The following is a 14,335-nucleotide window of genomic DNA, read 5'->3' as shown; positions in this document are numbered from 1 at the left end:
AGGATGCTTTATCATTCTGCCTACATTCTTCTATACCTAAACAGATCCTTATCTAGATGCTGTCATCTAGGGAAGGGGATAAATCATTTTCACTGATTCATACGATTGCTATTTTTTACCTCTGATCAGATCTCAGTCATTTGTTATGTTCAATGAGGACCTTGAAGTGTTATATTGTCTACACTAATACCTTTTGAGGAGCTACACAATGACTTTTATTATTTTGTGGGATCATTTGGTTTCTTGATATTTATCCCCAGTTACCTTGATGAGGCTGATACAAAAATATCACTTATTCTGGGCTGTCTTTGGAGATAAGGAGACATTTGTGAGTTATATCTCATCAGATTTGCCACATTTCTGTGCCTCTTGCAGCCAATTTTATTTATGGACTGGAGGACATTCTATGGGCTTGGTAGATGTACCTCCCTCAATATGTTTATCTCATGCTACTTACATGATCTGGAAAGCTCTTCCTCTGAAGGTTTTGAGTACCTCTGGTAGCTATAGTAAACACATCGGTTAGATTATAAGGAGGTGTGACTATATTCATTACTAATCTCATCTTCTCTTTACTCTCCAGGTTCACTTATTTATTTTTTGCAGGATGCCATTTTATGGTGAATGTTGCTTAGGTAAGTGTGCTTTTATCAAAGCAAATCTACACTAACAGCCATCAGTGCAACATACTTTATTTAGGTTGCAACAGTCTCTGTAGAAGTGAGGTATTCCATGAGACCATCTAGAGGGAGACCAGACAGCATTACTATACTTTCTTGATAACAAGAAACCCACTTGAAGTAAAAATATATTCTAAAGATGGCTGGTATGTGTATTAAAACTAATATAAATAAAATAAAGAACAGTGTTTTGACCTTCTTAGGTCTTATTGAGGTTAACAAAGAGAGTTTGTAGCTAAATGTTGGTGAACACGTCTTAGGGTCAGGAGTATGAATGGATATGAGATTGTAGAGGGCATTGCAGTTAGATGTTAGGCTATCAATTAATATTGGTAAAAAGGTATTCCTTTATATTGGTTTAATGTTGGTTTGAATTGTTGTATAAGTAGGGCTTCTTTAATTTTGCATTTGTATTTGTTACCCTACTTAGTATGTTGGTATTTTCTATGGTTATTTTGGGCTTATTTGATTTGCAGTGTTCAAAAATGTGTGAAAATGTTGTCTTGTGTTCTTTGAATCTGGTTTTCCTTTTTCTGCTTGTTTCTTTGATATAGGAGTTGTAGCAGTTATTGCATTGTATTTTATTAATAATTTTGGTATAATGTTTCTCAGTGTAGTTTTTTACATGGTATGGATTTTAGATTTATAACTGGTTTTTGAATAAATTTAGTGTTTACTGGAATGTTATGTTTTGTTGTTTTTTCCATATGTTGGTTATTTTTTTGCTAATAACTGGAAAATATAATGTGCAGCATTGTAAAGTTTTACAGTTTGTTGTTTCTTTGAATTTATTGTTATTCATGATGATGAGAAAACCCACTTGTAGAGAAAAATATATATGTAAAAATGGCTGGTATGGGTTGAGAAAATTCTGTGTAGAGGAGCAAACAATGTTTCGACCTTCTTCAGTCATCGTCAGTTTCACAAAGAAAGAAAGAGATAACTGACTGATAGCTGACCACGTGTTTGAAGGGGTTGTGTAATTGAGTGTAGGAATGTAGAGGCTGTGCTTAGATGTTTGATTATATTTATTAATATTGGTATAAAGGTGCTCCTTAGTATTGATTTATTTTGGGCTTGAGTTGTATAAGAAGGCTTCTTTTATTTTGCATTTGTTTGTGTTTGTTTCTTTATTTAATATTTTGGTGTATTTTATGGTTATGTTGTGTTTATTTGATTTGCAGTGTTCAAAAACATGTGAAAGTGACTTTTTGTGTTCTTTCTGTTTTAAATTGTGTATTGGTTTTTGTAATTTCAAGTCTAACCTTAATCATAAAGCCTTAATGGCCAGCTTTGATGTTATATCTCTCTTTACAGAAGTCCCAAATGCCGAAGCCTGCAAGATAGCCTTAGAACTCTATACCCAAGACCCTAACCCATCAATAGACATTTCCAGCAACCAATTAGCAACCCTCATAGAATTCACCCTGATGAAGACAAACTTCATATTAAACAACCACAACTATATACAAACAAATGGCCTAAGCATGAGCAATCCAGTATCACCAGTTCTAGCCAATATTTTTATGACATAAGCTGAAACACAAGCAATTAACACAGCATTACATCCACCACTATACTGGTACAGATATGTAGATGACACGATTGCAGGATTCACATTTACAGAACACACACTTAATTTCTTCAATCACATTAACTCTGTACATCCCAACATTAACTTCACATATGAACAGGAAGAAAGCAATCAAATATCATTTCTTAACTTCAAAATTACAAGAACTGATACACAATTTAAAACAGAAATCTGCCAAAATATCATTCATACTGGACTATACATTCCTTGGGACTCAGCACATGAAACAAAGCAAAAACTCAACATACTAAGAAACCAAATAAACACAGCCATAAAACTGTGTTTGCTAGGTACAATTAACGACAAATTAGACAAAATAAAACAATACTTCATCAACATCAATAAGTTTTCTCCACAAACCATAGAAAACATTATATGCACACATTTAGACAGAAAGCAAAATCAACCAACAAAAGTAAATATATCTCATGAATTAAAAAATCACAAAACCATATACTGCTGCATACCATATATTCCTGACATCAGCAGGAAAATAACCAACAATTGGCAAACTAGCAACAAAATATGACATCCCAGTTAATACCGAATTTATTCAAAAACCAGGGACAAAACTGAGGTCTATACTATCTAAGAACTACACTGACAAACACCATACCAACATTTATTTACAAAATGCAATGTGATAACAGCCACGACTTCTACATTGGAGAAACAAGTAGAAAAATGGAAACCAGATTCAAAGAACATAAAAAGCCACCTTCACATGTTTTTGAACACTGCAAGTCAAATAAACACAACATAACCATAAAAAAACACCCAAATACTAAACAGAGAAAGAAATACAAACAAATGCAAAATTAAAGAAGCCTTACTTATACAACAACTCAAGCCCAAAATAAACCAATACAAAAGGACACCTTTATATCTATATTAATAAATATAATCAAACATCTAAGCACACCCTCTACATTCCTACACTTAGTTACACAACCCCCTTCAAACATGTGGTCAGCTATCGGTCAGTTACTTCTTTCTTTCTTTGTGAACCTGACGATGACCGAAGAAGGTCAAAACGTTGTTTGCTCCTCTACATAGAATTTTCTCAACCAATACCCACCGTTTTTACATGTATATGAATTTATTATAGTTTGTATGTTGTTTCCTATGTTGTTGGTCTAGGTGGGTGTGTATAATGTTTTTCAACAGTTTGAAGTAAATTTGTTGATGTTGATGAAATGTTGTTTTATTTGGTTGATTTCATGGTAAATTTTATCAGGTGAGTATAGTTTTGTTTCATGTGCTGAGTCCCAGGGAATGTATAGTCCAATATGAGTGATTTTTCTGTGGAGTTCTGTTTTAAATTGTGAGGTTGAGAAATGCTATTTGGTTGGTTTTCTCATGTTCATAGGTGAACTTAATGTTGGGATGTATGGAGCTATTGTGGTTGAAAAACTAAATCTGTGCTCTGTAGATGTGAATCCAACAATTGTATCTTCAGCGTATCTGTACTAGTGTATTGGTGGGTTTAAGGCTGAACTGGTTGCTGGAGATTCAGTCTGTGTGATGAAAATGTTGGCTAGAACTGGTGATATGGGATTGCCCATACTTAAGCTATTTATATGCAAGTAGTTTTGTTCATTGAACATTACTATACTTTGCTAGACCACCACTCATGGACTACCATGAGTAAAGCATAAGAGGATCCTGCCTAGCCCAGCTAATTATTGGATTGAATAAAAATAGGATCAGATTGCTTTTAAAAAAGTAGGTCACTTGATTCATCTATTGCACTGTTTTCAGAACATTGTTCCTCAGGACTCCCCAATGCACAAGTTAATTTTCTCTACTCTTGGAGAAGAGGGAAAAGATGGAGGCCCTCCTTTCCAGGATCCTGGCTGTTTTTTTTTTCCCTCACATGTTGGTAAGAGAGGCATCAACTTGTTTGGGAATCTACTTATCATTCCAGTTCAGATTTGATGCTTGGCTATCAGGTTGAGCTGAGCATTGCCTTTATTTTTGATCAATGTTGCTTTCGTATGTTGATCATGAAAGAAGGTTCATTTTCTCTTCATAATTATGAACACACAGTGGTCCCATCCTGGGTTCTTAGTTGAGCACAGTTTATTCCACATCTTCCCCATGATTTTGGGAACAAGTGAAATTTACCTTGTTGACAGCTGGGGAGTGAGGATAACTGTTCATAATTCTAGACTGGAGTGAGGATAACTGTTCATAATTCTAGACTGGATGAGTTTTGTTTACTCTGATTGAGCATGGCATACAAGATCCTGTCATTCCAAATTTGGGGTGTCGCCTTTTGGACTTCTTTAGGTTGAGAAGAGAGTTTGTCCATTTTGATGTTCATTATCTTTGTGTTGTTATTCTGACTGCTTGATATGCATCTCTCTATATCTTCAGGTTGGGATCTACTTCCAAGTATATTTTTTGTGGTCCAAATACCCTGTCTACCAGCATGTGATTTAGGAACTATGGCCTTATAATTCCAACTCTAAACATTGTAACCTTGGCTACCTATTTGGGCCTGCTAGTAGTGATGACAGATCATGTCAAATTCTACTCACAGTGCATGGATTAGTTCTGGGGAAGAGTATACCTGTTTTGGATGTAGTGCAGTTCCTTCACTAAGATACTAATCTTCTATTGACCCACCCATAATCAATGCAGAACTGTTGTTTATGGATAATGCCCTTGCCAGCCCCTCCACCTTATCAATGTAGGATTCTAGCTGAATGTGAGAAAAAGGATGTATGTTTTGGAAGTTAATAGTTTCTTAAATCAAAAATGTATTTTGAACAATATTTATCTTTTTTCACACTTTCCTGCTTTTCCTCTTCACTAAGAGCTATTGTTAGAAACTGCAGATTGGGTCAGTCTCAAGAAATGATTATGTTATCTGAGTGAGGTACTTATATACATTACAAGGATAGAGGGCACATTGATGAAGGTGGACGGTGTCACAAAACAGATATTACCAAGGGTAATTAAGTGGAGAACTAAAGACTGGAACAAGTGAGAAAACATTTTACTAATGCTTTGATGGGCAAAGGAAGAAAACCCTGGCAGATGAGTAATAGTTGTAGTATGAGAGGAGGAAAGTATTATTGAAAATACCTCTTTGATTTAAGAAAATGTTAATTTTCACAAAATACCTAGTTTATATAAGGGTTTGGTTGAAAGGTTTTTACCTTTGTGCAATTCTTGGGGCTAAGGCGATTCATTTGGCACCTCTTAGAAGTTCAGAAGAAGAGGTTTTTGAGAAATCTTCAGGTTCTCCAAGGAGTGTAAGGAAATATGTACCTTTGTGCAAACCTATGGATTGAGTTGATTCATTTGATATTATTTAGAAGTTATTCTAACCAGTGCTTTAGGAGGAGTTAAGTGACACAGAACTGACAATTTGGAACTAATATGCTTTACTTTTTCAGTTTAACGACAATTGCCCCTAATGAAAATTTTATTTGTTTAACTAAGTTAGGAATATTAATTAGTATGTCTACTTATTTATGTGCTCTAATGTAAATCAATGTCAGATATGGAGTCCTCTTTCAGGAATTCATGTAAAAGTGTTTTCACAAAATGCCCAGGTTCCCTAAGGGGTTGGGTGAAAATATTTTCCTTCATACAAACCTCAGGGCTGAGATATGTTTGGCACCATGTAGAAGTTGGTGGTTCAACAGTTCAGAAGAAAGGGATTTAGGGAAATCTCTGAGTTCCTCAAGAAGTGTGTTGAAAAATTTTACCTTGGTGCCAACCTCTGGACCTAGGTAATTCATTTTGTACTAACTGAATGTCAATGAGTCTGGTGGTGTAGAAGTTACATAATATATATACACACACACAAACTAAATGTTATAATATAGATATACAGGTTTTTAAGAAAAGTAAATTATGTGTATATATACACACATCTTTCATGGTTAAAAGAATAATTGTGGAAAAGTATGAAGAAACTTGTGATTGTTTTCATTATTGTGTGCAGTGGTCAGATATTATGGAACATACTGTCATTTCAATCAAGTTATTCAAATGCAGTGAAGGGTCTGGACACACTGGTAACTTTAACAGTGCAGGTCTGTCAAATTTGAAGCTAAAATAGATTAAAACATCATGTTTCAAATATAATAGTAACAGTTTTTACTGAGAGAATATTATAGATTATGCAGAAGTTTGCAAGTTACCTAATTGAAACAAGCAACCAGTAACTGCTTTACAATGTACTTTTTGGAGTACATATCAGGCCATCAATAGGTAATGTTGTTTGTAACACTTAGATTTTAAAGGAGAAAAAAGAAGTCAAATAATTTCAATCAATTATGTATTTTTCATCACTTTCAATATTAGTCTGTCAACATCTCAAGATATTTTCACTATCACACATAAACATCAGGTGGTTTTGAGACAAAAAAAAAAGTAGAAAGGCTATTTTTATCTCATTCCTAGAAGTAAGGTGATTTTTATTCAGATGATGATGCAAGCTCCTGAAAAGTGGTAATCTAAAGGAGCAAAATCAGGAGAATAAGGGGGATGGGGAAGTTTCTCCCAGTGAAGCTCTTCGGTTTTTCTGGAAGTGATCCCAGCAGTGTGTGTGGATATGCATTGTCATGGTGAAAAACAACAACTTTCAGATTCACCAAAGGAGGTCTCCCTTTTCATTTTTTAATGCAGTGTTCAGTTGATCTCTCAGCAGTTATTTTCTGATTTTGTTGTAACAACTCAGTGTATTACATCACCTTTATCCCACCAAACACTAAGCAAGATCTTCCTAGGGTGCAGGTTTGATTTTGGCTGTGGTGTAGCTGGTTCTCCTGCACTAACCCATTGTTTGCAGGGCTTAACATTTTGATAGAGTACTCATTTCTCCTTTCCAGTCACTAGGCAATTTGAAAATGAAGCTTGAAATTCACAAAAGTGAAAAAATTTGCAGATGCCTACTTGTTCTCATATTATCAGCTGACAACTCATGGTACCCTCGTTTCCAACTTTGAAACTCTACCAAGTTGTTGCAAATGTTGATGGACAGTTGAAGGAGATGAATTGAGTTTCTGGGCTAATTCTCTAACAGTTACAGCACAATCCTTCCCAAGAGTTGCTAGAAGCAGGTTGTTATCAAACTGAACAGAGTGCCCAGTATGAGCTGCATCTGTCAAACTGCAGTCACCAGTTCTAAATGTATTGAACCATCTTTGACACTTCCTCACATCCAAAATGTCATTGCTGTACATCTTTGAACGCTTTGCGTAGCATTGGTAGCACTTTTCCCTTTTCTGAACTCGTAAAACATTATATGTCTTATATGCTCCTCTGACATCTTTATGATATTTGGGGCTTCTAAAATAGATAAAACAAAAATTAGTAAAGAAATGAACTGGCTTACACTTAATGCTACCAAGTCATCCCATATAACTTCATTTAGCCAAGAAATATGCATGTAAACTTTTCCTATCCCAAGAAATGACATTACTTATAGGGTGACCTGATACATTAGTATTCATTTAAGGCTCAACAGGAGATATCTTTATTATTTGTGGCTAATTATGAAAAGAGCATTTTATTGTTTGTCATCTCACTTCACTTTCTTTAATTACAATATAATAGTAAGTAAAGGATATTTTTTTTTATTAAGTATACTTGTGCTTTACACAATAATGTGAAGAATGTTCATACAGGTTTTTTCTCAGTTTTATATGATTAAGACATTTAACAATAACTTGTTTTTTTATGAACTTTGGTTGTAAATATTTCATTGCTTTCATTATGATGTTTTTATCAATATTCCAACATAAAAAACCATAATTATATTATTTATCCACGTTTTCCAGTTTTGTTTGATATTTTTTCAGTTAGTGATTGATTTAAATTCTTCTTCAGTTGCTTAATTTTTCTTTTGTACGAAGATAATTGTTGATTTAGATAATGTTTTTTTTTCACATGTGAACTGTTGAATTACTTAGTATTGAGAAGGTCCATTTCATACTAGTTATAGTGATAAACATTTGGTTTTTTAATACTGTTTCATGCTCAAATTATTTTGCTTTTCAGGCATAATTCAACCAGAAAATGAGCATAAATTGCAGACAGCTATTAGTCATTCTCAAACATCATCAACTCCACCACATCCTAGGCGAAGTATAACTAAAAGCATAGTTTCAGCTACATCTAACAAAGGTGAATTGTCTCATTATAAATACTGTTTTCTGTCTTACACTTAATTAAAATTAGTTTGTATAATATATTGTAAAAACGTATTGCTTAGTGTATGGTATATTAAGTTATTAAACATTATAAGGACTTCAAATTGAAAACTGCTGCATGGAATGAACTCTTTTAAAGGTACCAAACAATTACATGCATTTAATTTTTAAAAGCGTTGTTGTTGTGTCCAAGAAATTAGAAGTACTTGGTAATTCAATGAATTAAAAAATTAAAAAATGACTTTCCCCATTCAGCTAGATCATTATAGTGCTCTACAACATTTTCTGATCAAGTATAAGAAAGGGTCTAACTTAAAAACCAGTGTCTTAAAGAATGTAAGTTGGTAAAACTGTATTTAAATTTATTCAGAATGAATGACTTTTGGTGAAAATTTCTGCAATATTCCTATTAATTAAAGTACTTGGTTGTAAGGAAACTATTTAGAAAAAGTTTAGGTTTATTACATTTTAGTGTAATGAATGCATTGTTTTGTGTTTTGCTGAATGTCTTTTAGTCACCTTGTTTTCTGTTTTTTTTAATGCTTCAGATGATACATATTTCAATAGATTTATTGTTCCTGTTATGGTAATATTTCTTTGATATTCTTTAAGTCTAGTTATTTGCCCTCTGCAATTAAATTAAAGTCCTGTATCTATGAATAAGAAATTTAACAAAATAAAAAGTGGTGAAATGGTTGTTATTGTGAGGTGGGGAACAAAGCCTGGATTAGAATTTGATAACTGTAAAATAACCTATTATACAACAACAGGAATGTTATAAAGTACTTCAAAAATGTATTTCAAGATAACAGAAATATTTTTGCTTTCTACTTTAATGTTTTGTAATTTTAACTTTCAAATATTAACATCAATGTTAAAGTTGGCTAAACTACATTAATCTGCCATAAGTTATGGATAACATTCATTTTAATATTTTATAGTACTTGTATATGTTATTTATTATCCCACTATCACCAATATTGTATGATTTTTTCATTTTCACAGTAGAAATTTCTGATATGGTACATACCTTTTCTCACATTGTTAAAAGTTTTGCACATGCCATAAACCTTGAATCTCCCACATCTGAAGTTAACAAATTCCAATTTCCTTTTACTCTAAAACTTTTTCTGGCTTTATAACAATGCAACAAGACCTGTTACAAATTCATTCAAGCTAACTGTTGTGATTCTCATGGGAACTAAAGTTGTAGTGTAAGTGCCCATATATTCAGAACACAAGGTAATATGATATGTCATATGATATTGTAATTATTCTGAGATTAAGGTTTTTATTTTAGAGTTTAGTGATATCCTTTGTCTTGCACTGTTTGATTAGGCTTAACACTTGTTATTATTTTTGCTTTATTTGTTCTACTTGATGATTATCACTAATTATATTAAACATCATCTATTTTTAAGCTTAACAAGTATCTATTCATTTCTTACCATTCATTTTGTTTAATTTATACTTTATACATTTTACCTTTAATTTCGTTTGTGTGAGCCCCTGTGAGTTGGAGTTTGCTCTACCTGCTCCTTGTATTACTTACTTTCCTCCTATAATGGCTAAATACATTTCAGACAGCTCAGAATTTCAGTTTTTCTTCACCTTATGATGAATCACATTCCAGGCCTATACAGCAGAATCTACTCAGTCTTAGGGTTTTTGTTTGTTTGTTTTAGACATGTCACAATATATTTCCTTTTCCTGACATTGTTTCTTTATGATGTTTTTTTTCACTTATGAGATTGTGCACTTGCAAACTTTGCCATATATATTGGTTTTAATTCTTTTTGCCTTAGCTTACCCTCAGGCAGATTTTCTTTTTGGTTTTACATTCTTCAGATCTCTGTTAATTCATTTTCTCCTCTACCTAGTTTTCCCATAAGTAATGTTTATTTCCACTTTTTTTCTAAAGTGTTCCACCTATATTTAGGGACATTTGTAGGATACCTTCTCATTCTTCCCTCCATGTCAAAGGGTTTGCCATTTGCCATCTTCTATTCTTTCCCTCTACATGTGCCTCTTTTCTTTTTGGGAACTTCATGGGTGGGACACTGCTGTTTGTTTCCCATTCATTGTTAATAGGGACTAACAGTCAAATTTTTTTACTATACCAGTCCTTGTTTATTTCTTGTTCTTCTTGTGCATCTAGTGTCCGGTGAGGTATCTGCCATACTATATTCAATTTTTTTGTTTCATTTTGAGATATTGTCATCTTTATTTTTTACATATCTAGCAATTCTCTAACTTTTGCCTGTCCCACCTGTGGATTTTTTCCCTTCATCCTGTATGCTTGATGCTGTTTGGGATTCTGGATGGATCAGTCCCACCTCAACCACTTCCTGGGCCTTCTTCATTTCCATATGTAGTCTTTGATCATACTTGGGTTTGCTATTTCTACATAATAGGGTATGCCCATATTACACATTGTTGCTTGCCATTTTTTGGGACAATATTTTAGGTTATTTCATCTCATGGTTTGGTCCCAGTTTCATGCCTTGCCCTTTGGAGTTGTTTTAGAATAAAATCCTCTTATTTATAAGGGCATCTGCCTCTCTCTGTCTCTTTTTTTATTTTTATAGATTCCATGCTGTGACAAGTGGTGCTTTTTCAGGTATACTTAAACTAGTAAAAGCCTTATTGTAAGACCTTGATTATATAGCAATCATAATTCAATGGCCATGCAATACACACTTCAGAGATGGGCTGTTCTGCAAGATCTCTTCTAGATTTATCCTCGCAATAGGTTCACTTCATAAGTTTGCCCTTCCTAGATCGTACTCACCCATGGACTACCTCAGTAAAGCAGAATGGGGTGTCTGTCCATCCATGCCATGCCTTGTATTGAATAAATCAGTATGGTTTGATTCTTAAAATGTGGTTTTGTGGTCACTTTGCACTGTCTCAAGTGTTATTGCTCCTCTGGATTCTTTACTATACTTTCCCTCCCTTTTATTCTAACAGTTTGAGAGTCCTTACCACTTTTCAGTTCTAAGCTACTGGGGTGATGGACCATGGAGGCATCCCCCTGAGCATGATAATGAAATACATGTAATATATATATATATATATGATGATAAAACCATTCAGTTGAGAGTAAGATGGTGGTATTCAAATGACATGGGCGGCAATATATCCTCCACTATGTAATGTTGGAGTGACCTGTAAAAATTGCAGCTCCTACCCCCACATGGATGTTGATTCCCAGTGGCTGGGTTTTGGATTTAGAATTGAACCAATCAACATAAGTACTCACACATATATTACAGATGTTTCTTTTTTAAAAACTTCACTCATTTCATCTCTTGTTACTCCATCCTTGTAGTGGATCACTGTAGAAGTACTTGTAGATTACTACAGTTCTTCCACTTCAACTATCCCTTGATAATTAATATTTTGAGAATATTCTTGTACTTGGGGTAGTTTTTGTCATTATATATTGAGTGAGATGGTTTATATCACATAGACATCTTTTCAGTGCCAGATGTTGCATTTCTGGTTCAGTCACTTATTTTTTTACCATTTTTGTGACACAACAGCATGTGCCTGTTCACAGATCAGGGGGGATACGAGATTCCCTACATTCTTATGAACTTGAGGTGAGATGGTATGATTCTCTTTCTTACTCAAACCAGATGGCTTGGTTTTGGTTTGTAGGTGATTTGTTGCTGATATGATTATTTTTCACACTCCCACTTGGATGTCAGTATCTGGTGGCCTAGTTTTGGATTTTAGTCAATTTACTGATGGTATGATCCTCTTTCCTATATGTGTGTGGATGTTGGTTCCCAGTGACATATGTTTTGGATGTAGTTGACTTGCCATGTACAGTCTGTCATGCTCTAGCCACTCTACATGTAGGGGCACATCCTTTAATCATATCCACTTTTATGTGGAAAGATAATGTACTACAGTGGGAATTATATTAAATGAGTAAAAAGGTTGCTTCTTCCACATGTTCAATGTATGATTCTAGCTATTATGTGAGAAAAGTAACTTACTATATCAGAAATTATAATTTTCATATACTGAAAATGTATTTCTGACAGGTAATTACCTTCCCTCACATTTCCCACTCTTCTTCCCTGCTGAAAACTGCCAAAACTCAGTGATAGTTTAGTAGAAATGAATAGAGGAAGTCGTATGCATCAAGAGAGCATGTTGCACTTTCATTGGTGGAGGGTTGTCACATAATGATTTGCATGAGAGAAGCATCAGAATCAGTTAATTTCAGATGTGGTAAATTCAAGGCTTATGACATGTCCAAGTTCTTTTGTTTCTCTTTTTGCAAAGAGAGAACAGCACTGAACAAGAATAGCTATTTATCTGAGAGAAGGCATCAGAAATACATTTTTAGCATAGGAAAATTATAGCATTTAACGAAATTGCATGAAACTTATATAGAGTGACTAAAATGTATCTAGTGTTGGCTTTGAAAAATTAATTTTTTTTTTATTGTCAAATTTTATGTTGTGAAATTTTTGTTAGACATTGTTTTGAAAAAACATTAAAAATATTTACTTTTATCTTGGAATTTCAGCTTAATATTTCTTTTGGTATTACATTTTGTAGATTGCTTTAGTCACCACTTTGTAAATTATAACATTAAAAAACAGTAAAAAAACTGACAGAAATTTATCTAGGTTTGTAAAAATATTTTTGTCAACAGTATTCTTAATCTTAGGGTCTGCTGCTTACTAATTACTGAAACTGTGAAAGTTTGGTAATAACTTCTCCTTAGATGAAGCTTGTGACATAAGTAGTTTATTTAATCTATTAGCCGTAAGAGGTTTTGTGGTAAGTCTGAAAGTTTATAATTTAAGAGCTAGATTTTCATACTCATGGTGATGAGTACAGAACAAATAACTCAGTGTATAAATTAATAAAAAACAAAACATTTATCCTTTTTTGTCATTTTTAAACTAAATTATAACATTAGCTTTGATGGTTGGATGAATAAGATAAATGTCACAGATTTTCTTATTAACCATATGTGTGTAGGTGGGGGTCAGTGTGTGCATATGAGGTGGTTTTAGAGAATTACATTCAAAATTTCATTAAGTAATGCATTATTATATTACTTCAATAAATTTGTTATCAAAATATGGTTTAAAATTCATATTTTATTATTGTATAAATTTTAAATTCTTAGTTTCAAAAGAAAATTTTAAAATAAATTCATCCTTCACATCTGTTTTCTTACATGCATAATTTTCTCTGTTTGTGGATAAACTGAAAGTTATCACTGAATGCATGTTTCTACACAATCCTCAGTTTCTTTAAGTGGTTTTTATTATTGAATAGTTCATTATTTCTGTTACAGAATTGAACTTGCTAAGCTCTTTTTTCTCACACTGTTTTTTATCTTTATTGATAATGCACATTGAAAACAAATTCTGTTATTATTTATTTCCAAAGTAATATGGTAGCATTAGTGGTTCTTTTTCATGAACAAAAGAACTATTTTGTGATGTGTGTATGCTTAGTTTATATTCATAGGTTGACTAATTGTTTTGTCTATATAATAGTTGGTCTTTTCAGGTTTATTGAAGGTTGTGTTGGTGAGTAAAACAGTTTAAAAATAAGTGTTCTTTGTTCCTTAGATGACTATTTATATTTTTAGGAGCACAGAAGTCAGGACTAATGGCAGGGCTTTCATCAAAGACTGGAGGAGGACATCATAATCAACAGCTGCAACCACAGAACCAATATCTGTCACCCATAAACACCCCTAGTGGTCCAACATTGTCTTCTCTTCATCTTCAGCTATCACCTTCTCGACCAAAGTGTAACTCTGTATTACATCTTTTTGGAGCATGGCTTTTTGAAGCTTCTTTGATTGGCTCAGAATTAGGTGTCAGAAGTAGAAGTTTTGACAGTAC

General features: G+C 33.4%; 1 protein-coding gene across 8 annotated transcripts in view; it reads left to right on the top strand.

Moving 5' to 3' along the window:
* LOC143222987 (ral GTPase-activating protein subunit beta) overlaps positions 1-14,335 on the top strand; it is a 152,004-nt gene that overhangs the window by 35,831 nt on the left and 101,838 nt on the right. For all 8 annotated transcript variants that reach the window (XM_076450310.1, XM_076450312.1, XM_076450305.1 and 5 more), the window contains 2 exons: positions 8,296-8,421; positions 14,077-14,331. In XM_076450310.1, the coding sequence (XP_076306425.1) occupies positions 8,296-8,421; positions 14,077-14,331 (381 nt within the window). The remainder of the gene's footprint in view (positions 1-8,295; positions 8,422-14,076; positions 14,332-14,335) is intronic.

Source organism: Tachypleus tridentatus, chromosome 8, assembly GCF_004210375.1.
Source record: "Tachypleus tridentatus isolate NWPU-2018 chromosome 8, ASM421037v1, whole genome shotgun sequence".
Taxonomy (NCBI): domain Eukaryota; kingdom Metazoa; phylum Arthropoda; class Merostomata; order Xiphosura; family Limulidae; genus Tachypleus; species Tachypleus tridentatus.
Note: the sequence above shows the minus strand (reverse complement) of the source record. Positions and strands in the feature narration are given on the sequence as shown.